This window comes from Lepidochelys kempii, chromosome 2 (genome assembly GCF_965140285.1).
Source record: "Lepidochelys kempii isolate rLepKem1 chromosome 2, rLepKem1.hap1, whole genome shotgun sequence".
NCBI lineage: Eukaryota > Metazoa > Chordata > Testudines > Cheloniidae > Lepidochelys > Lepidochelys kempii.
Window position 1 is genome coordinate 64,054,071 of NC_136381.1, and position 23,941 is coordinate 64,078,011.

General features: G+C 42.1%; 1 protein-coding gene across 1 annotated transcript; it reads left to right on the plus strand.

Moving 5' to 3' along the window:
• Positions 1-438: 438 nt before the first annotated feature.
• On the plus strand, positions 439-23,838 carry GGH (gamma-glutamyl hydrolase). Its single transcript, XM_073331045.2, is given in 10 exon segments — positions 439-582; positions 584-755; positions 2,922-3,036; positions 6,056-6,106; positions 10,896-10,980; positions 16,278-16,416; positions 17,633-17,739; positions 17,829-17,919; positions 19,383-19,520; positions 21,019-23,838. Coding segments are annotated over 10 exon segments (1,164 nt in total). The 3' UTR covers positions 21,141-23,838.
• The last annotated feature ends 103 nt before the right edge of the window (positions 23,839-23,941 follow it).

A 23,941-nucleotide genomic window follows, 5' to 3' on the forward strand; every position in this document is an offset into this window, starting at 1 on the left:
AGCTCACCAGTTGAGAAAGAGGCACAGAGACGCCTGAGTGCTGTATTCCCGGACAGAATTCCTGACAGTGCAAACCACTCCCACACCGATCTACAACTCTACACGAAGAAAGGGCCAGAGAAACAATACAGTACAAATGTGGTCCAAAGAGCTGTGTATGCAGGAAGTGAGGGAGCCTTTGACAAAATGAGCATTGCCCGCGTTTCCTCCCAGAGTAACAGAGCGAGCCAGCGATGCCCCAGGACAGTCCGTCGGTCACAGCACACCTGGGAGGAGCGAGCCAGCCAGCAGGAACGGGGGTGGGGTAGCTCAGGCATTGATACAGCTCAGGCTCTCTGCTCTCGGGTTTACACCTGCTCCTCCCCTGCCTCCACCCGCTGGGGCTGCCCCGGGGCTCTGATTGCCTGGCCCCGTGGTTTCGGGCACTTGGGGGAGGCCATGTGGCCCCTTCCCGCAGAGCCCCTTCCTGCGGCGGAGCCCCGCAGCGGAACTACGTTTCCCAGGGTGCAGCCCGCCGCCCGGGGAAGGCGGTGCCGGCGCCGGCCCCTCAGGAAGGGCGGCGGGCCCGGCGCACTTGCAGCCCCGCAGAGCCAGTGCGGAGCCGGGCGGCGGCGCGGGAGCAATGCTGCGCTATCCCGGGCCAGGCTGCCCGCCGGGCGTCCGTCTCCTCCTGCTGCTCCTCCTCTGCGCCAGTGCTCTGGCCTCCGTGGTGTCGGGGAGCCGCCGGGGGGGCAGCAACGAGAGACCCATCATTGGTAAGAAGCTCAGGGGCAGGGAGCCGGGGCGCGGCGGGCACCGTGACAGCCCCTGCGTGCGAGAGGTGTGCCCCGTGTTCGCAGGGGGGGAGAGCCCCACGCCCCCTTGTAGAGAGGAGGGAGCAGAGGGTGGTTAGGGCAGATGTTAACACGAGAGGGTCAATTGGGGGAAAAGTATTAAAATGAGGCCAAAATACCTTCTCCTTCCTCCAAAACTCCCCTCCTCCCCCCCCCCCCCAGGTCTGACACCTCTGTGGGGAGGGTGGTGTTGACATCCTGAGTACAAAGCTTCATTGTGTCAACAAGGAGCCATCTTCTCACTGCCTACCCGTCTCACCTGTTAGGATAGTGTCAGCCTCAGCAATAACAACGTAGCCTGCACTGACTCATCAGGCGAAAGACTATGTGACTGTATCTATCCAGTGCGCCCATATACTCCCACTGCGATAGGATCTGAGCACGTCCTAATCTTTTAGAGCAGTGTTTCTCAACCTTTTTGATACTAGGGCCTGGTTTGCTGCCTTCCTAAACTATCAGGGAGATGTCAGGGACCAGTGCCGGACCTGTCATCGAGAAACTGTTTTAGGGTAGGTCTGCACTATCACTTAAGTCAATATAACGTACCTCACTCAGGGATGTGACAAAGCCACGCCCCTGAGCGATGTAAGTTACAGCGACCTCAGCGCTGTCCACACAAGCGGTATGTCAGCAGGAGAGGCTCGCCTGACCACCTTCTGCCTCACATGGAGGTGGAGTAATTATGCTGAGGAGAGAGAGCTCTCCCGTCAGCATAGAGCATCTTCATCAGATGTGCAGCCGCACTGATGTAGCGCTTCTAGTGTAGACTAGCCCTATTAGAGTATTCGTCTTCAGAACACCTGAGAGCTAAGGAAGTACAGTTATCTCCATCTTACAGATGGGGGACCGAGGTACATAGACACTCAGGAGTCCCCTCCACCCACCCACCCTCTCAACTTTTTCAGAAAAGCCCCTCTGCTCCCTTTTGAAGTCAGAACAAGTGTTGATTTTGTTTAAAAAAAAAAAAAAGTTTCCTTTTCCAGAGCTGGTTTGTTTGTTACCAGGTCTTTGCTTTCCATATGTAAAGTAAAAATAGTAAGCAATTAGTCAGCAAACTATTTTTTTTTTCATTTTTGCTGTTTCCAGAAGCTGTGATACAGTGAGTCATGTGGCACAGTTGCACAACAGTCTAGAAAACATTCTAATGTAGTGTTCTGGTCTGGTTATGTGCTGCAGAATGGACATTTAGAAAATGTCCAAGTATCTTTGTGTAAATCCTCGAAAAAGGTATGTCTGAGGCCCCAATCCTGCAGACCTACATGTGCTTCAGTTGAAGTACATACATTGTGATTTTAATGGGACTACTCACATGCTTAAAGTTAAGTGCAAGAGTAAGTGTTTGAAGGATTAGGGCCTAAAATGGTATTAGTTTTAGAATTACAAATGGACCTTATTGTAGGTTTTTGTATGGCTAATGTTTAAGATATGGTTTTTAGTATTTCTGATGTTTTTGAAAATATAAATCCATAAAAAGGTGAAAATGGAAAATTCTAACACTGCCTGTCACCACAAAAAAAGCCTGCAACATTGGACGTAAAGTAAATAACCTGTGTTGCCTGTCATCTCAACTCTGATACATATAACTATGGTCCCAATATTGCAGTCCAATCTGTGTGGATGACACTGAACTCTTATGGAATCCTCTCGATTCACTGTGTGGGGCCAGTGGTCCAACTATAGAGATTAGGCTGCAGCGTCAGGGATTTGATTTTAAACTCTTTGGAGCTGGGACCTTGTCTTTAAAGTGCTTTGATAAATAAAGATATTTTAGTTATGCTCTAAACAAATTAAATATAGAAAATATGTTTATAAGAAGTTGTGGAACTAATCAAATAAGGCAGGGAATTTAAAGTCAAACTGTTAAAATGGTTTCATTTGATACCCCATTACTAAGCAAGCTTATTTGCTTATTATTCCAATTTTCTCATATTTCATGGTAAATCATTAAGTATAATACTGCTCAATGTAGTATATGAATCAAATCAGTTAGTGAAAGGAATGAGAGTTTTGATTTAATTTGCCTTCTTCTGGACTATAACTACTGTCATTACGCGCTATCTCAGAGTCTCTGTTTTCTGGACACTGTAGGGATATTGGCACAGGAGTGTGACTTTACAAGTTTCAGTAGGTTTGGAAGTTCCTACATTGCTGCTTCATATGTGAAGTTCCTAGAATCTGCTGGTGCACGAGTTGTGCCAATAAGGTAGGCTCTCATATAGTTACAGGTGGTAATTCCAGGCCTTTTGTACTGCATAAATGCCTAATCTTGAAAGGTGCTTAATGCGTAAGTGCTGACTCACTTTATAATTTTAATCCCTCACAGACTAAAGAAAGTGCGCAGCACTTTGCAAGATCTCTAGGAATGGAGGCTAGACTCACAGCAAGCTGGTGCTGCCAATGCAGTGTATTAAAAGTTTCTTCATTTTCAGACTTAATATATGTACCAGCTGCTAGCTGTGATCTGTGAAGTTTCCAAATACATGCTATTGCCTTCAGGGCCATATATTGCCACGTGTACATAAGTAAAGCTAGGACTCAGGGTATGGAGGGAGACTGCCACTAGTGCTTGAAGTGTTCAGATCTGATTCCTCTCATACTCCGGCTCACTAACTACTACCACAAAGAGCTCTATGTTTTGCAAATATTCCAAGTTCTGGATCAGAGTAACATTCTGGCTTATGCAGGCAATAGGCTGCCAGAAAGAGCACTTCGTGGCCAACAGTAAAATGTAAAACTATAACCGCAAATACGATATTAGTAGGAATTAAAGTAGTAGTTGGATACTGCTACAAAACAAGAACACAACCAAGTGTCAAAACAGCATGAAATCATTCTTCATAGCCAATGTTTTGATGATCCCATTGGTCTTCCCCAGCTTTCTGAATCTCCCCGGGACTTTGATCTGAGAACCTGTGGCAAAACACGCTCCTTGTTCACAGAGACTGGCTCTTAGCTAAAAAGGCGGATGGGGCAAATTGAGAAAGCTAGGACTGAGTGTGGCAGGTGATAGTCAGAGTGTGTGTTTAACAAGTGGGGCAATTCTGACCTTGCTGACATAGGTGTAAATCAGGAGTAACTACTCTGAAGTCAGTGAACCATAAAATCAGTGTGAGAATGGAATAAGATCTCATGTTTATAAATCACTGTTAATCATATACTCACATGGCTGCCTATACCTCTGCACCAGCTCTGACACCATGCTCCAAAGGAGAGACACCAGCAGGGGTTGTTCCCAAAGCCCCATTAATTGATGTGAGGGGCCATGCAGACTGTATTGCCTTTTCTAAATTCTTTGAGGCTGACAGGTGTGGAGATAGGATAAAGAAGTTGGTGGAGTCCCCACTTCTATGTGAAAGGGGTGAGATCTGCATGCAGTCTGTCACATCCATGCATGGCTCTAGGGCAGGGGTGGGGAACCTTTTTTCTATCAGGGGCCACTGACTCACAGAAAAAAACCAGTCACAGGCCATACAGCCTTGCGGGGGAGGGAGGGTGGAGGCTCCAGGGTGTGGCCAGAAATGAGGGCTTCAGAGTGTGGGAGCAGGCTCTGGGCTGGGGCAGGGGTGCAGGCTCTGGGGTGGGGCTGGGGATGAGAGGTTTGAGGTGCAGGAGAGGGCTCTGGGCCAGGGCCAAGGGGTTTGGAGTGTGGGAGTGGGCTCAGGGCTGGGGCAAGGGGTTGGGGTGGGAGGGAAGGCTCTGGGAGGGAGTTAGGGTGCAGGAGGGTGTTCTGACCTGGGGCAGAGGGTTTGGGTTGCGGACTCCGCTGGGCAGCACTTACCTTAGGCGGCTCCTGGTTGGCGGTGTAGTGGGACTAAGGTAGGCTCTGCGCTGCTCCCAGAAGCAGCCACCATGTCCGGCCCCTAGGCGGAGGGGCCAGGGGGCTGTGCGTGCTGCCTGCGCTTGCAGGCCCCACCCTCATAGCTCCCCTTAGCCTCGGTTCCCAGCCAATGGGACCTGCAGAACTGTTGCTGGGAGCAGGGGCAGCGCGCAAAGTTTCCCCAATCGCCCGTGCTCCTAGTGGCCGCAGGGACATGTCAGTTGCTTCTGGGAGCTGCATGGAGGCAACCAGAGATTTAATGGTCTGTCAGCCCTCCTCCCGCAAGGGAGCAAGCTGGCACTTACGGCTCCAGCCCTGCGGGGGGCTGCCGAGGCTCAGGGCTTCTGGCCCGTGGCATGGGGACTTGCTGTGGGCCGGATAAAGGCTGGAGGTTCCCCACCCCTGCTCTAGGAGGCCTGAAGAGTCTGACTCCCTGAAGAGTAAGTTTCCATTTATGAAATTTAAGGCTGGAAGAGTCCTCAAGAGGTCATATAGTCTCCCCCCCCCCCCCGCTCCCTTATGGAGGCAGGACTAGGTAAACCTAGACCATCCCTGACAGGTGTGTATTCAACCTGTTTTTAAAAACCTGCAATTATGGGGATTTCACAACCTCCGTTGGAAGCCTATTTCAGCACTTAACTATCCTTATAGTTAGAAAGTTTTCCCTAATATCTAACCTAAATCTTGCTTGCTGTAGATTAAGGCCAGTCCTTTCTTGTTCTACCTTCAGTGGCCATGGAGAACAATTGATCATTGTCCTCTATAACAGCCGTTAGCATATTTGAAAACTGTTATTAGGTCCCCCCACTCAGTCTTCTTTTCTCAGTAGTAGACATACACAGTTTTTCTAACCTCATAGGTCAGGTTTTCTAAACCTTCTATCATTTTTGTTGCTCTCCTTTGGACTCTTACCAATTTGTTCATATGTCTCCTAAAGTGTGGCACCCAGAACTGGAGCCAGTACTCCAGCTGAGGTCTCACCAGCATTGAGTAGGCAGGAAAATTACCTCCTGTGACTTACAGATGACACTCCTATTAATACACGTCAGAATATTAGTTTTTTGTAGCTGCATCACATTGTTGACTCATATTCAATTTCTGGTCCACTGTAACCCTCAGCTCCTTTTTACACTGCTGCCACCTAGCCAGTTATTCCACGTTTTGTAGTTGTACGCTCTTCATAGACTACTGGAAGAGTAAGGTACCATTTATAACAGTGGGGGGGGGGGGGCAGATTTTGGCCTTTAGTGACCTAGAATTACTCCCTTCCTTAGTTTTCATACATGGTTTTTATAAACTTTCCATGTCCATTGCAGATGGCTTGTATTAAGTATCTTTGGTATTTTAATAGTAAAATGTGATGAAGTTTTAGACATACCTATAACTATCTTTGTTGGGATTTCAGACTGAATCGTTCAGAAGAAGAGTATGATAAGATTTTCCAGTCTATTAATGGGTAAGCTTTGAGCATCAGTTTCCTGTTGAAATGTCCATTAACATAAAGTCTTTCCAAAACAGATGTTATCAAAGCCACTGTTGTTTTACTGTTAAGTGCTTGGTTTTGCCTTTAGTGATTCCAGACTCCGATACTTCATTTTTCTAAGTAGGGAATGCAAGTGTAATCTTCTTTCTTGCAGGTGTGTGCATTAATCGTGATTAAAAAATTAATTGTGATTAATCACAGTTTTAATTGTACTGTTAAACAATAGAGTACCAATTGAAATTTGTTATATATTTTGGATGTTTTTCTACATTTTCAGATCTATTGATTTCAATGACAACACAGAATACAAAATGTACAGTGCTCACTTTATATTTTTATTACAAATATTTGCACTGTAAAAATGATAAAAGAAATAGTATTTTTCAGTTAATCTCAGACAAGTGCTGTAGTGCAATCTCTTTATCATGAGAGTGCAACTTACAAATGTAGATTTTCTTTGTTCCATAACTGCACTCAAAACAATGTAAAACTTCAGAGCCTACAAGTCCACTCAATCCTACTTCTTCAGCCAATCGCTAAGAGAAACATGTTTGTTTACATTTACAGGAGATAATGCTGCCCACTTCTTAATTACAATGTCACCTGAAAGAACATGCATTCGCATGGCACTATTGTAGTTGGTGTCGCAAGATATTTATGTGCCAGATGCGCTAAAGATTTGTATGCCCCTTCATTCTTCGGCAACCAATCTAGAGGACATGCTTCCATGCTGATGACGCTTGTTAAAAAAATAAGGAGTTAATTAAATTTGTGACTGGACTCCTTGGGGGAGAATTGGATGTCTCCTGCTCTGTGTTTTACACACATTCTGCCATATATTTCATGTTATAGCAGTCTCGGATGAAGTTGTTTGTTTTAAGAACACTTTCACTGCAAATTTGACAAAATGCAAAGAAGGTACCAATGTGAACTTTCTAAAGATAGCTACAGCACTCAGCCCAAGGTTCAAGAATCTCAAGTGCCTTCCAAAACCTGAGAGGTGTGGAGGTGTGGAGCATGCTTTCAGAAGTCTTAACAGAGTAACACTCTGATGAGGGAAACTACAGAACCCAAACCACCAAAAAGGAAAATCAACCTTCTGCTGGTGGCATCTGACTGAGATGATGAAAATGAACATGCATTAGTCCGCATTGCTTTGGATCGTTATCAAGCAGAACCTGTCATCAGCATGGACATATGTCCTCTAGAATGGTGGTTAAAGATGAAGGGACATATTACTCCTGGGAAAACCTGCAGCACTGCGCATGCATAGAATTCATGTTCCCCGCAGATTTCTTTGCTTCCCTATCAGAAAGTCATTTTTCTGGGGGGAAGCAAAGGGAATCTGCAAGAGTAGTCACGTACCAGTCCCTAGCTGCGCAGATTCATTGTTTCAGGCAGCCGTCAGAGAGGTAAATCACCGCAGGGCTGGGGACATCCAAGCCAGTGGCTCCTATCCTGAGCCAGAATCAGCTGTTAATCCTGGCTGGGCTGGAGGCAGGAGAGGACACGACTTCCCTTTCCCCTGCAAGGAGTGGCTGGGGCTGTGTCCGACCCTCCCCCAGTTGCAGCATCCTCCCATGCTCATCATCCTCCTCTGTTTCCTGCCCCCATCACACCACAGCTGTGGAGGGAGGGGTCACTGTATGGGGAGATGCTCCCCCATCCACCCAACCCCCGTGCATCTGGACTTCCCATACCCAGACACTCACACCAAGCCTCACCCCATACACCCAGAAGCCCCTAGCACACCATACCTGAACCCCACCCCACTGAACCTCAGCCCCTGCATCTGGAGCCTCCCTGAACCCAGACCACGCCCCCACTGAGCTCCCTGCACTTAAACCCCCACCCTGATGAGCCCCACCCCCCTGCACTCCCTGGAGCCCCCCACATCCAGATCCCCATGCCACTGACTCCCAACTAGCTGCACCCAGACCCCCACCCCACCAACCCCCACTTCCCCAGCACCCAGACACCCCTGCTGAGACCCCTACACCGAGACCTCTGCTGAGCCCCAGCCACTGTCACTTTGAAGCCCCTGTAGAGTCCCATTGCCCACGCACCTAGAATACCCACTGAGCTGCCTGCACCTAGATAGTCTCACACAGAATCCTCTCACCCCACACCTGGGTCCCCTCACACTGAGCCCCTCCACAACTAGATCCTGCCTGGTTGAGCCTGCCTGCTCAAAACCTGGTGCAGGGCCCAAGAGTGTTTCTGGGGCAGGCCCAGGCCTTATGCTGTGTCAGGGTTGGGTGCAGCCTCACCACTGAGTCCATGTCGGGAGGATGAGGGGTGGGGAAGCTGAAGGGTGGTCCCCACCTTCACACAGCCAGTAGTCTGTGCTCCCCACTGCCATGCTGGAGCCTCTGCATTTATTTATTGACAAATAAAACTTGAATTTTAAATTTTTTGGCACAGAATGCCCTTAGGAGTAACATATGAAGCTTTAAAAACAACAAGGGGTCTGGTGACACCTTAAAGACTAACAGATTTATTTGGGCATAAGCTTTCAGGGGTGAAAAACCACTTCTTCAGATGCAATTGAAGAAGTGGTTTTTTACCCACGAAAGCTTATGCCCAAATAAATCTGTTAGTCTTTAAGGTGTCACCAGACCCCTTGTTGTTTTTGTGGATACAAAGTAACACAGCTACCCCTTGATATATGAAGCTTTAGCACATCTGGCATGTAAATATCTTGCAACGCTGGCTACAACAGTGCCATGCGATTGCCTGTTCTCTCTTTCAGGTGACATTGTAAACAAGAAGCGGGCAGCATTATCATCTGCAAATTTAAACAAACTTGTTTGTCTGAGTGAGTGGCTGAACAAGAAGTAGGACTGATTGGACTTGTAGGCTCTAAAGTTTTACATTGCTTTATTTTTTAATGCAGTTTCTTGGTACATAATTTTACATTTGTAAGTTCAACTGTCATGATAAAAAGATTACACTACAGTACTTGTATGAGGTGAATTGAAAAATATATATATTTTTACAGTGAAAATATTTGTAATAAAAATAAATATAAAGTGAGCACTGTACACTTTGTATTCTGTTATAATTGAAATCTATATATTTGACAATGTAGAAAACATCCAAAAATATTTAAATAAATGGTATTCTATTATTGTTTAGCAGTGTGAGCAATCACGTGATTAATCTGATTTTTTTAATCGCTTGACAGCCCTACTTATTTTGGCACCCCTTTCTGCCTGTGAGCAGGCTGATAGGAGCAGCATTTGAATGGAAGCCAGCAGCCCACTTTCACTTTTCTCATGTTGTCTATATCCCCTTTCAGTGATGGCCTTCATTTTGCCAAAGCTATTTCACAGCCCTTGCTGCTTGCCTGCTTGCTGTTTCCCTCCTTACTCTTTCTCTGTCTCCTCTTCCAATCCTCTCCATGGTTCCTCTACCCTTTTTCCTGTCTTCCCCTCTTTCTCCTGCACTTCCTCCTTGAAACTTTTTCTCCCAGGTTCCTTGCTCCACTCAACTCACCCCTTATGGTATTGTGTCAGCTGAGGGCCTGATTCTGCCACCCTTACTTGGGTTGAATGATATTTTACTCCATGAATAGTTTCCATGGGATTTCTTGTGGAGTAAGATGTGACTCAATGTGAGTAAAGGTGGCAGTGCTAGGTCCTTAGATTGCAGACTCTTTGTGACAAGGACAATGTCTTTATGTTCTGTAGAAGGCCAAACACACTTGCATTTTGGGCTAGATGGCGCAGTAGAACCTTAGAGTTACAACGCCTCGGATTGGAGATTGTTCGTGACTCTGAAATGTTAGTAACTCTGAACAAAATGCTATGGTTGTTCTTTCAAAAGTTTACAACTGAACATTGACTTAATACAGCTTTGAAGCTTCAATATGTAGAAGAAAAATGCTGCTTTTAACCATCTTAATTTAAATGAAACAAACACAAACAGTTTCTTTACATTGTTAAACCTCTTTTTTTAAACTTTCCCTTTATATTTTTAGTAGTTTACATTTAACACAGTACTGTACTATATTTGCTTTTTTTGTTGTTGTTGTTGTCTCTGCGGCTAACTGATTATGTACTTATGGTTCCAAATGAGGTGTGTGACTGACCGATCAGTTCGTAACTGGTGTTTGTAACTCTGAGGTTCTACTGTAACTTCATCTTCTGCCCTGAGCAAATGGGCATATCTGGCTGGCTATTGGAGAGGGCAGACTCAAGTCTTTTCCCACTCTTTATCCTCTTGCCACCCAAATACTTGCAAATGGGAGTAGTGGTCAAGTAGCTGCTGTTTACCTTTCATCCCAACTCATCTGTGATGAGAGTCACAATCTGAGGAGGGCTGCACAAGTGAGTAAGGGTGGGCCACACCCTGTCTCGCTGCTCTGTTCTGTAAAGTAAGGACTGTGAGAAGCTGACTTTATAAAAATAATAAATAAAATCAGTAAAAGAAATTAACGGCATCCATTGAATCGTAATATGGAAGCTTTGGATCAGAATGCTAATTATGGCCTTTTATCTTGTAAGGCTTGTATGTTTTAGCTTCAGGTTCTTCTCACTCTGAAAATATTATCTTTAGTTATTCTCAGCAGCTCGCACACCCCTCCTTTTTTAAGTGTTGGAATTTACTGTAGCACATAGACATTGTGATCATATGGTTTGGTGTTTGCCTCCAGTGAGTTTAGGTCTCAGGGTTCTTGTCAGCCCTGTCCATGTTTACATATTGTATTATGCCTAGACCTATAGTTATTTACATGTAATAATATTTTGTTGTTTTTCAGGGTGCTTTTCCCAGGAGGTGGTGTTGATCTTAAGACTTCAGAATATTCCAGGATTGCTAGGATATTTTACAACAAGGCACTAAAGGTAACTACTTAAAGGAAAAACTGTTCTGGTTATTGTCAGTGTTCAAGGACCAAAATCATGGGAGGCTGATATTTGGACATCTGCAACTGGAGTGCAGTATATTCCTGTTAATAAGCAACTGACTACTGGTATGTGTGTTTAACAAATCATCTAATAGCATTAGATGCAGGTCTCAAATGAACACCTCCAGAAAATTAGAATCTGAACTTTAAGGTTTGAGGCCCATCGCTAAATAATTTAAGTGAAGTCAGTTGTTAATTTCTTTATTTGTACAACATTACTTGTAAAATTTAGCTTAGTCACCCTTTATTGCCAACACTTACACTAGATACTAAGAAAGACTGTGTATTTTTTATGAAGCAGAAATGGTGCTCATATGTTGTGCTCAGTACTAACTGAGGCCAAGATTTTCAGGGGTTTGGGTGAGTGCTCTGCACTTTCTGAAAACCAGGCCCCTTTAAAGCGTTTCAACTTGACCACCCATCTTTGTTCATGGGCATTGTCATCTGGGTATCATAGCCCCTGATATTGCAAAGACATGCTTACCTTTATGCAGTATAAGTAGTCCCATTTACCTCAATGAAACTACGCACAATGCATTAAGTTAAGCATGTAAGTAAGTGTGGAGGATTGGGGCCACAATGTCTGGTGGGGGCACCGTTACAGTAAACAGTATGATGAAATTGCACGAAAGTTTCATAGCAACTCAGTAAATTGCTTGTCATCACTTCATATACAGAGCTTGAGGAAAAATCTTATTTGACTTGCTGTATGTAATCAAGATAATTGAAAACTTAGAAAGTAATTTCCAGTTCTTTATAGATGTCCTTTCCTGGCATGCTTTTCTCTGTTTTACTCCTGAAATTGTGTGCTCTGAACTGCATCCTTTGAGACTTAATTAGCACTATAAAATACTGATACATTTGTAAGTGCAATGTGAGTTATAGAAGTCAAGGTGATGTTTGCATGTATGAAGATGATTGGAATTTCTACTATTCTTTTAAATTCACATCAGTGTCTCTTCCCACTTTCCCTCATCAAATTCAAAATAAAGAGGTTACTTGATGTGACTGTTTTTAAATTACGTGTACACACAAGGGGTGAAATCCTAGACCCATTGAAGTCAATGGGAGTTTTGTCATTGACTTAAATGAGGCAAGGATTTCATCAAAGATTTTTTCCTCAGCTTATAAATTATAAATTACAGACTTTAATGCTGTTAAATAAGTGGTTAATCTCTAGGCTGCATTTTTAGGCACAGCAAAAGTAAGGGGAGTATATGTTAACGGCTTGATTATAATTTCACTTAAACTGATGTAACTCCTTTGACATTAGTTACTCCTCATTTGCATCAGAGTAAGTGAGAGGAGTAGCAAGCCTAACATATCTAGCACTTACATGGCAAATAGCTAGAAAGATACTGTAATGCTTTTGGAGCTTCTTTGCAAAGATATTTTATATATCAGTAGTTTACTATAGGAGTAAATATCCTATGTGAGTTTTTACAGTCACAGTATCAGGGATATAGTAAAGATGGAGATGGCACTTTCTTTCTAAGCCCTGAGTTTCAGTTGCTTAGATCTTTCCAGAAAAATAGCTTTTGAGTAATAACTTCTCAAGTTGGGTCACAACTCAGAAATTTGTTCTAGAAAGAAATTAAGAAAATGCACTGAGCCATCACAAATAAATAATGTTCTGGGGCAACAGAGCTTTTAAACCATGCGTATGGTGTAGAAATGCCACCTGCTTGCTGTCCGGATCTTCTCTCTTTAGAGCTTTATGTGCTTCTTTAAGTTGAAGGTTTCATTCTGCTTTTGCTTAGCTCTTCTTTCCTTCTCCTAGTTTTGCCCTTAGCTCAAGTTTCACATTGGTTTAATTGTTTTTAAGGTAACACTGACACTTTCTGTTTTATGTTGTTTAACATTAAAAAGGTTGCAGAGCAGTTTTTAAACTAAGAAATGGGGGAAAGCTGATTGCTGCAGAGGCGCACGTGGATTGGACAGAGACTTCTCTTAGAGGAGAATCTATTGATAGAGATTCTCTAGGTTTTAGTCAGGAGGAGAGGATGGAAGAGGATAAAGTATGGGCCAGTTCAGATGAGAAATATTCACATAAAGAATCTGACACATCAGAAAAGGGCAGACAAATAAACAGTGACAGGTTTTTAAAGTGCTTGTACACAAATGCTAGAAGTCTAAATAATAAGATGGGTGAACTAGAGTGCCTCGTGTTAAAGGAGGATATTGATATAACAGGCATCACAGAAATCTGGTGGAGTGAGGACAATCAGTGGGACACAATCATTCCAGGGTACAAAATATGTCAGAAGGACAGAACAGGTCATGCCGGGGAGGGGCGGGGGGCACTATATGTGAAAGAAAATGTAGAATCAAATGAAATAAAAATCCACATGTTCCATAGAATCTCTCTGGATAGTAATTCCATGCTCTAATAAGCATATAACAGTAGGGATCTATTATTGACCACCTGACCAGGACAGCGATAGTGACGATGAAATGCTCAGGGAGATTAGAGAGGCTATCAAAATAAAAAACTCAGTAATAGTGGGGGATTTCAATATGTCCCCTCAGGATGAAATGCAGAGACAAAATTTCTCGATACTTTAAATGGCTGCTTCTTGGAGCAGCCGGTACAGGAACCCACCAGGGGAGAGGCAACTCCTCGGTCTAGTCCTGAGGGGAGCGCAGGATCTGGTCCAAGAGGTAACTGTAACAGGACCACTTGGAAATAGTGACCATAATATAATAACATTTAACATTCCTGTGGTAGGAAGAACACCTCGACAGCCCAACACTCTGGCATTTGATTTCAGAAAGGGGAGCTATGCAGAAATGAGGAGGTTAGTTAAACAGAAATTAAAAGGCACAGTGACTAGAGTGAAATCCCCGCAAGCTGCATGGACTCGTTTCAAAGACACCATAATAGAAACTCAACTTAAATGTATACCCCAAATTAAAAAACACAGTAAAAGAACTAAAAAAGAGCCACCGTGGCTTAACAACCATGTAAAAGAAGCAGTGAGAGATAAAAAGGCATTTTTTAAAAAGTGGAAGTCAAATCCTAGTGAGGTAAATAGAAAGGCGCATAAGCACTGCCAAATTAAATGTAAAAATGTAATAAGAAAAGCCAAAAAGGAGTTTGAAGAACAGCTAGCCAAAAACTCAAAAGGTAATAACAAAATGTTTTTTAAGTACATCAGAAGCAGGAAGCCGGCTAAACAACCAGTGGGACCCCTGGACGATGGAGATACAAAAGGAGCACTTAAAAACGATAGTCATCGTAGAGAAACTAAATTAATTCTTTGCTTCAGTCTTTACGGCTGAGGATGTGAGGGAGATTCCCAAACCTGAGCCATCTTTTGTAGGTGACATATCTGAGGAATTGTCACAGATTGAAGTGCAACTAGAGGAGATTTTGGAATTAATTGAGAAACTTAACAGAAACAAGTCAGCGGGAGCAGATGGCATTCACCCAAGAGTTCTGAAAGAACTCAAATGTGAAATTGCGGAACTATTAACTATGGTTTATAACCTGTCCTTTAAATCAGCTACTGTACCCAATGACTGGAAGATAGCTAATGTAACACCAATATTTAAGAAGGGCTCTAGAGGTGATCCTGGCAATTATAGACCGGTAAGTCTAACGTCAGTACTGGGCAAATTAGTTGAAACAATAGTACAGAATAAAATTTGTCAGATGCATAGAAGAATATAAATTGTTGCGCAAAAGTCAACATGGTTTCCGTAAAGGGAAATCATGTCTTACTAATCTATTAGAGTTCTTTGAGGGGGTCAACAAACATGTGGACATAGTGTACTTAGATTTCCACAAAGCCTTTGACAAGGTCCCTCACCAAAGGCTCTTGCATAAATTAAGTTGTCATGGGATAAGAGGGAATATCCTTTCATGGATTGAGAACTGGTTAAAATACAGGGAACAAAGGGTAGGAATAAATGGTAAATTTTGAGAATGGAGAGGGGTAACTAGTGGTGTTCCCCAGGGGTCAGTCCAAGGACCAATCCTATTCAACTTATTCATAAATGATCTAGAGAAAGGGATAAACAGTGAGGTGGCAAAGTTTGCAGATGTTACTAAACTTCTCAAGATAGTCAAGATCAAAGCAGACTATGAAGAACTTCAAAAAGATCTCACAAAACTAAGTGATTGGGCAACAAAATGGCAAATGAAATTTAATGTGGATAAATGTAAAGTAATGCACATTGGAAAAAATAACCCCAACTATACATACAATATGATGGGGGCTAGTTTAGCTACAACTAATCAGGAGAAAGATCTTGGAGTCATTGTGGATAGTTCTCTGAAGAAGTCCACGCAGTGTGCAGCAGCAGTCAAAAAAGCAAACGGGATGTTAGGAATCATTAAAAAAGGGATAGAGAATAAGACAGAGAATATCTTATTGCCCTTATATAAATCTGTGGTACACCCACATCTTGAATACTGCATACAGATGTGGTCTTCTCATCTCAAAAAAGATATACTGGCATTAAAAAGGTTCAGAAAAGGGCAACTAAAATGATTAGGGGTTTGGAATGGGTCCCGTATGAGGAGGTATTAAAGAGGCTAGGACTTTTCAGCTTGGAAAAGAGGAGACTAAGGGGGGGATATGGTAGAGGTATATAAAATCACGAGTGGTGTGGAGAAAGTGAATAAGGAGAAGTTATTTACTTGTTCCCATAATATAAGAACTAGGGGCCACCAAATGAAATTAATGGGCAGCAGGCTTAAAACAAATAAAAGGAAGTTCTTCACTCAGCACACAGTCAACCTGTGGAACTCCTTGCCTGGGGAGGTTGTGAAGGCTAAGACTATAGCAGGGTTTAAAAGAAAACTGGGTAAATTCATGGAGGTTAAGTCCATTAATGGCTATTAGCCAGGATGGGTAAGGAATAGTGTCCCTAGCCTCTGTTTGTCAGAGGGTGGAGATGGATGGCAGGAGAGAGATCACTAGATCATTACTTGTTAGGTTCACTCCCTCTGGGGCACCTGGCATTGGCCACTGTCGGTGGACAGGATACTGGGCTGGATGGATCTTGGTCTGACCCAGTATGGCCTTTCTTATATTCTTATGTCCAAATTTCTCCTCCAGGAATCCAGGGCATAAAATTGCTGGCTATGCAAACGTCAAGCACATAAAAGGGCTAGATGTTGCAGAAAAAGTCCTATAGAAGTAAAAGGGATTTACAGTTTGTTAACTTGTACGTAAATTACTGTATGTGTTGACCCATTTCTTCATTTTTTTGTTTCTTATTTTAAAGGCTAATGATAAAGGAGACTATTTTCCTGTATGGGGAACATGTCTGGGATATGAAGAGCTTACATACCTCACCAGCGGGGAGATTTTACTGACTTGGACTAATACTGAGGATTTTGCTCTCCCACTGAACTTTACTACAGGTGAACAATCCTGTTACACTGCTAATGTCATTTGGATTCACAGGATTTTTTTTTTCTTGTAATAAACCAATATTTATGGTTGAAGGTTTGAAATAGGTGACTAATGTTTTTATAATATTAATATTGTTACTTCTGTAAGAAAGCCAATAAAATTCTGTGACTGAAAAATTAAAGGGCAAACTATTTGCAGCTCATGGGTAATTAGAGAAAGGCCTGACCAAAATTATGGATCTGAAAAGCTATGAACTTTGGGAAAGTTTGGTCCTAGATCCATAATTTTGATCCAGCCCCCTAACTCTGTAATGAGCTCTGAATCCTTATATACTATAATATATAGCAGGGATTGGCAACCTTTGGCCTGCGGCCCACCAGGGTAAGCCCGGCGGGCCAGGCTTGTTTGATTACTTGCCACGTCTGCAAGTTCAGCCATTCGCGGCTCTCGCTGGCCACGGTTCGCCGCTCCAGGCCAGCGGGGGCTGCGGGAAGTGGTGCGGGCCGAGGGATGTGCTGGTCACCCTTCCTGCAGCCCCCATTGGCCTGGGATGGCGAACGGCAGCCAGTGGGAGCCGCGATCAGCTGAACCTGCAGACGTGCAGGTAAACAAACCGGCCCGGCCTGCCAGGGGGCTTACCCTGGTGGGCCGCATGCCAAAGATTGCCGATCCCTGATATATAGTATTGAAATCAGTGGGACTACTTGCAAAATGAGATGCAACTCAGCATAAGAGTGGCAGAAGATGGCTCTGAATGATGCTTTTTTGTTTGTTTTTTTTCTCTAGGAGCAATAAGCAGGATTTCTTCCATTGATTGCAGTAATTAATCAATGGACTAAATCCTGTTGCCTTGCCTTATTTTGAAAAATTCTGCCATTCCTAACTACACAGAGTAGTACCTCAACCACACCATTGAAATTAATGGTAGAACGTGGTTCTAATGAGTGTGAGCAAAGGAGGCAGAATGGGGCCCTTAGTGGGTCAGGGCTGCAGCATATGGCCTAGTGAGAATTGTTAGACTGCACTCTGCCATAGCTGTATTATAGATTTCTTACTGGGGTATGTTTGTATTGTATTATTGATTAATAAAATTCAGTGAAAACAGAATCAAAAGGAATTAAAATTAATTCAGCCAGTACTTCATCACATTTATCTCCATCCTAATAGTGATGTTCCTATGGCTGCCTGGTAGTGAGAATATTCCTTTGTCTTTTTTTATACAAGCTGCACAAGACAGCAGGATGTTCAAGAATTTTCCAGACTTCTTGTTGAAAAAACTTGCCACTGAGTCTTTGACAGCACACTTTCATCACTGGAGCCTCTCCATGCAGGTATTTGATCATTTGATTTAGTGAACCAAAACGAGGTTACTCTGTTAAATCTAGAAATAAAACATTTTTTCTGTCACTTTTTAATGCAGAATTTCACACAGAATGAGAAGCTACGCAATTTCTATAAGGTTCTAACAACTAACACCCATGCAGACGTGCAGTTTATATCGACAATGGAAGGTAGTTATCAGTGTAACATGTAAACTGTGATAGGGTTTTGTGGGGCTGTTTTTTGGGAGGGAGAAGGGGGAGGGTTTGTTTGTTTTTTGTGTGGAAGATCTCAGTGAGTGTGGTGGTGGTGTTACTAATTTTAATGTTAGGATAAGGAGTTAAGTGTCCGCACTGCCTGCCTTCTGGTTGATTAGAATATGTTTTGTCGAAGATAACTTATACCTCTGCACTTTACTTTAGATGTGCATGTTTCAGAGTCTGATTGTTCTCTCTCTCACTCCACTGCTCCACACCTAGATATGTTAGCACACTTTACCAAATGAAATATTTTCAGATCTATGGGATAAGACATGGAAACACCACTCCAGTTTCTGTAGCTTAAACCCCTCCTCAATGAAACATGTATAGTCTTCACTTTCACTGCTGGCTGTCTACAGATACTGCCTCTCCATGTTGCTCTCTTTAGCCGTGCCAGTAGTACAGGGAGAGCCATTTATGCTAGTGACATGCCAACAGTATCCCCCATTCCTTTGATTACAGTTCTGGTAATTGCTGTCTTCCAAAAGACTCCTGCATAACCTGTGCCTTTACCTGGCATATTTAACTCCAGAAACATCTGTTTTGATTCATTAGAGCAGTAGTGGGCAACCTGCAGCCCGCGGGCTGCACGCGGCCCATCAGGGTAATCCCCTGGCGGGCCGTGAGACAGTTTGTTTACATTGACCGTCCGCAGACACGGCTGCCTGCAGCTCCCTGTGGCCATGGTTCACTGTTCCTGGTCAATGGGAACCGCAGGAAGCGGCAGCCCAGGAATGGTGAACCATGGCTACTGGGAGCTGCGGGCGGCCATGCCCACGGACAGTCAATGTTAAAAAAACTGTCTTGTGGGCCGCCAGCAGATTACCCTGACGGGCCGCCCGTGGGCTGCAGGTTGCCCACCACTGCAGTAGAGTATGCTATAGAGAGGATTTTGTCATTTTTCTGCTAGAAGCTATACAGTAAGTGTATGGTACTGAAGTTAGATCGTAACTGCAATTAATAACACTTTTAGTACTCTTATTTTTTATAATGAAACCATTTATTTTTCCTTTTTTTTTTAAAATATTGCAACTAAAGCAATCAGATTACAATGGTGGAACAGCGACCTGCAGAAATTTGTTTGCATAGAATCAAGCCCTTTTTCATTTAGCATCTCACTATAACTTTTAATTTCTTACAATGTAAAATTGACCAAACTATTTTTTAAACGTCACTATTATTGTTCTTGGGCTGAAATCTTGTATGTGAAGTTTTAGGTGGGAATACATTTTACAAGCTGCTTAAGGCTTTTTGGTCCCATTATAGATGTTATGAATTATATGTGAGATATAGTGAGATCTCTAATAATGTGTTCATTGTAATAAAATTGTGCGTGCCACAATTTAAGTGAAGACCTAAATGTTACATGCATTGATGAAAATTTGTTTACACAGCACATAAATACCCAATTTATGGTGTCCAATGGCATCCAGAGAAAAATCCTTTTGAATGGAAGAACTCATCAGGCATACCACATTCTGCATCAGCTATGAAAGTTGCATATTACGTAGCTGACTTCTTAGTGAATGAAGGTAAATAGTTCTTTTTTCATTTATATTCATAAAATTTAGTTTCAGAGAGATAAAACAGTAGAATATTCTTTGAGAGGGGAAAAAGGCCCCCTTTCAAAGTGTCAAAATACTATACCTATGATCACATACTATGCAAGCTTTAAAGGCTTATTAAAAGGAGGGACTTTGTAAATAGAATGGTTAAGCAAAAGTAACAACAAAAGCCAAGCATTTTGATGGAAGCATACAAACTCCTTTTAGCAGAGAATAATTTGCCAGGAGGAGAGTGTCGATTTTTAATTTGATATAAACATTTGAGCAGACACCAAAAACTGATGAAACTTTAGAATTGTTGAGGCTGCACTCTAGGTGAACTCAAAGCTCTTATTCACATCCCAGTCTCGCTCTGCCTTGGGCAAAGTAGGTAGAATGAGATAATGAATGGAAGATTTTATTTCCAGAAGCTTTCTGAGTTTTGTTTTAATTGGGGTAATTACAGTAGAGGGATTGACAAAAGTAAGTAGGAAACTGTCTCCAGGCTCAGAGAAAGACCAATACACTTTCCTCTTGCAGTGTCTAGCTGTGTCACTCTGTCTCTTGTGCTAATCCACAAACTCTTCTGTGTTAGTCCCTTAAGGTACAGTAGTTAATCCTCTCAGTATATCTCTACAGCCATTACTCCAGCTGGCTAAAAAAATTTCTGCAGCCCAGGAAGGGTCCTCCGACGAGATTGACAACAATGGTGTGTAGGCCAACACTGCCTCCTGAACATTTTTTACATATATCAGAATCCGTCAAGCCTATTTTCTCCTAACCATAAAAATAAAATGTGGGGAAAGAAACGCAAAATATTTGCTGACCAGTGGAGACTTACTCAGCCTCTATGAGTATTTAACAACCAGTCCAGTCTGCTGAAACAGAATTTACTTTTCATCAATGATATTTCTTATTACTTCATGTTAATTTTAACGTATGCCTAGTTCCAGATGGAAAAAACTGAATTAGTAGGATTTTGTTTTCCTTGCAAATACAATTTTTCTCAACATTTTAATATCTAATAGTCTAGTATTGCAATGTATTAGTTCTGGTGTTGCATGGGTCTCCAGTGCTGCAAGAATCAAGTTTTCGGAAGCAGCAATTGCTCTTAAAAATTAACATATTCTTCCATGATAATAAAGCAGATAAAGTCTGCTGCAGTTTCCACGGTATGCATCCGATGAAGTGAGCTGTAGCTCACGAAAGCTCATGCTCAAATAAATTGGTTAGTCTCTAAGGTGCCACAAGTACTTCTTTTCTTTTTGCGAATACAGACTAACACGGCTGTTACTCTGAAACATGATAATATAGTATCCCTATTACCAATATCTTTGGAAAAGCTAGCCCCATAATATTCCCCACAAATTTAAATTATTACAGTACTGCTTACTATAATCCTATATAGAATCAGTGATTTCACCAAGAAAGATACTATCATGGATGATGACAGTGAAGTAATCTGTTCTTTTAAAATGTTTTACAGCCCGGAAGAGCCTGCACCATTTTCCTAATAAGGGTGAAGAGACCAAAACATTGATTTACAATTATACCCCTGTTTTTACTGGTACATTTTCTCCATTTGAGCAAGTCTATTTTTTTGATTGAACATCTATCCCATAGTACAGGATAGCTATCTGTAAATAAAGTTATTTGTTGCAAGTTTCATAATTAAACTCATGTTGTGCATTGCAAGTGGCAGAAAGCCAAAATGCTTAGCTTACTTTACAGTGATTTATCCTATGTTACCTCTGTAGAATTGGCCCATGAATCTGACAGATTTCAATTCAATTACATTATAGTGATCCTGGATCTCATTTTAATACCTGCTACAGAGAAATACATTTTACCTCCAGAGACCACAACTAGATTGCACTTATAAATTTGAAACAAATCTAGTTTATTTAAAAAAACTGAGCAATACTTTTGGCCATATATTTGAAAGAAATGAGTTTACTTCTACAAAACGTTGTGGGCTCTGTGATAACAGCTGAGTAGATAAAAGATTTGATTTATCATAATTTTCTTCTCTTGGTCAGAGTACAATACAATTAAAAGATGAAATAATCTTTTGATCTTGAGCTTGACAGATGTGTGCTTGTGTAACCAAACTCTTGGCAGAGAAAATTGTTTGTCCTTTAGAAAGACGACAAAATAACAGGGAAACATTATTGCAAACGGACATAAAGAAGTGTATGCAGTACCATCTGTACCTTGTAGGATTTACATAATGAAGGTGCAGTATTATTTAGGCATTGCATCAGTTAAAGTAAGTCTGTTTGGAGGGCACGGTTAAAACATTGATTCACCTCCTGCTCCCTTATTCAGTTTCACTTATTCCTTAAGAATCTGTTCCAAAGCACACTGAAGTCAGTGGAAAGATTTTGGATAGGCCCTGAATTAGTTTGCTTTTTGAAAGAATATGACTGCCTAGAGTTTTTAATGATGATATAATGTATAATTTGACTTTTGGTGAAATCCTGACCCTGTTGAAATTAAGGGGTGTTTTGCCATTGACTTTAGTTGGGACAGGATTTCATCCCTTTTTAAAAAACATTTTGATGTAATGCTAATGTGACTAACAGGGATACAGGCAGCGAAGACTTTTACTGTTGACACAATGTAATGATTGTAATTATTAGGCAGCTGCATTTACTGTGTTTTTTCCTTTTGCGTTGCCTTGCAACACATTTACTTGAAGTAGCTCTTCTCAGTTACTGAAAAGTTTGTTCAGTAGTTTTGTGATGTCAAAATAGGACGAAGATGAGGCAATCCATTTCATTTCCCTTTTCTTCCACAGGCCCAAACCTAATAGCGTTTTAACCTCAGGTCTCCAGAATTGAAAGTTAGTAACACACAGCAGTTCCAGCACCACATCTGCATTACAGGTGCAGAATTTATCAGGGCATTCGAGAGGGTGGAAGACTTCTTACTCGCTATTCATGACCAGATAAGGGCTAAGCTGTAGCAGGCCTAATAGAAAGAACTGGAAATGCATTCATTAATATTCTATTAAGCAAAAATTTTTATCTGTAACTACTGTCAAGAATCCAGCCCAGTGCACTCATAAGCATGGTGTATTTTGGTTATAAAATTCAGCATTTGTATTTCATTATTTCTAGGTACTATTACAGTCAAACTGTGCAAAGCTTAATTAGTCTAGGACATTTTAGATCACTTCTCAGGTTTCACTTCTGTAAGTGCTTGACTACCCCAATTCAGCACAATACAATTTTGTGTTGTATTATGTCTCTACTAGTAGCTGAAAGCTCATGCTGTCATAATTTATAAAGGTGTAATTTATAAAGACGTGGCTGAGAACTTAAAAATTGGATGGTAATGGAGTACTAATTCCAGTGATGATTCAACCTGTTGTTATTCTAAACAAAAAGTGCTTTCAGCCCTGCTTGTAGCTGTTTCCATCACTTCACATTGACTCGACAGACATTCTAGGCTTCAGAGTGACATACAGACTGAGTGACAATCCTGGACTCATATAGAATACTATGAGCCTGATTCTTCTCTTTATCCCAGTTTTGCACTAGTATAGTCTTGATTTCAATAGCATGACTCCTGAGTCCTGGCTTACCAGTATGAGAAATGACATTAGCATAGCTGTGTTTTTAACAGAGTTACTCCTGATTCTTGACTTACACCAGTCTGAGAAGACAGTCAGGCTCTCGATCTACATACAGGCATAGCGGCTAAACTGCTTACACACTAATGACCAAATCCTGCAATTCTTACTTAAGCATCCCCAGGAGTTTTGCCAAGTAGGGCTTTTCTACACCTAAAACTTACATTGACATAGCTTCATTGCTCAAGGCTGTGAAAAATTTCATGTGCCATGTGATCTATTTAAGTTGACCTTACCTGCACTGTAGAATTCTTCCGTGGACCTAGCTACCACCTCTTGAGGGGGTTGATTTACTACAGTGACAGAAAAGCCCCTTCTGTTGCTGTAGTAAGTGTCTAGCCTACAGCGCTGTAGCTGTGCCACTGTAGCGTTTGTAGTGTAGACATACCCTGAGAGTTTGTCTATGTAAGAAATGCATGATTTAGCCCTAATATAGTGGAGAACAATCCTGCAAGTGGAATTTCTGTTAACTTTACTGGTTGTGACCAGGGCCAAAGTGTGCAAATGCAAAGGGTGGGGGGGTGTAATATGAGTGAGATCGGCGTATTTATTCATAAGTTTGGAAGTTTATTTCTTTGCTGTTTTGTTCTGCTTTATAAAAGAGCACTTCATTGAACTGATTGTATTAAATGATTTCTTTTAATACTTGAAATAAAGTTTACACAAGCAGTTTTGTATCTTCCTTGAGAGGTGTACACAGACTATTAAAAAAAAATTATAAAAGAGTCCTGGCTGCTTCACTCCCTGCCCAATCTTGATGCAATCACTAAAC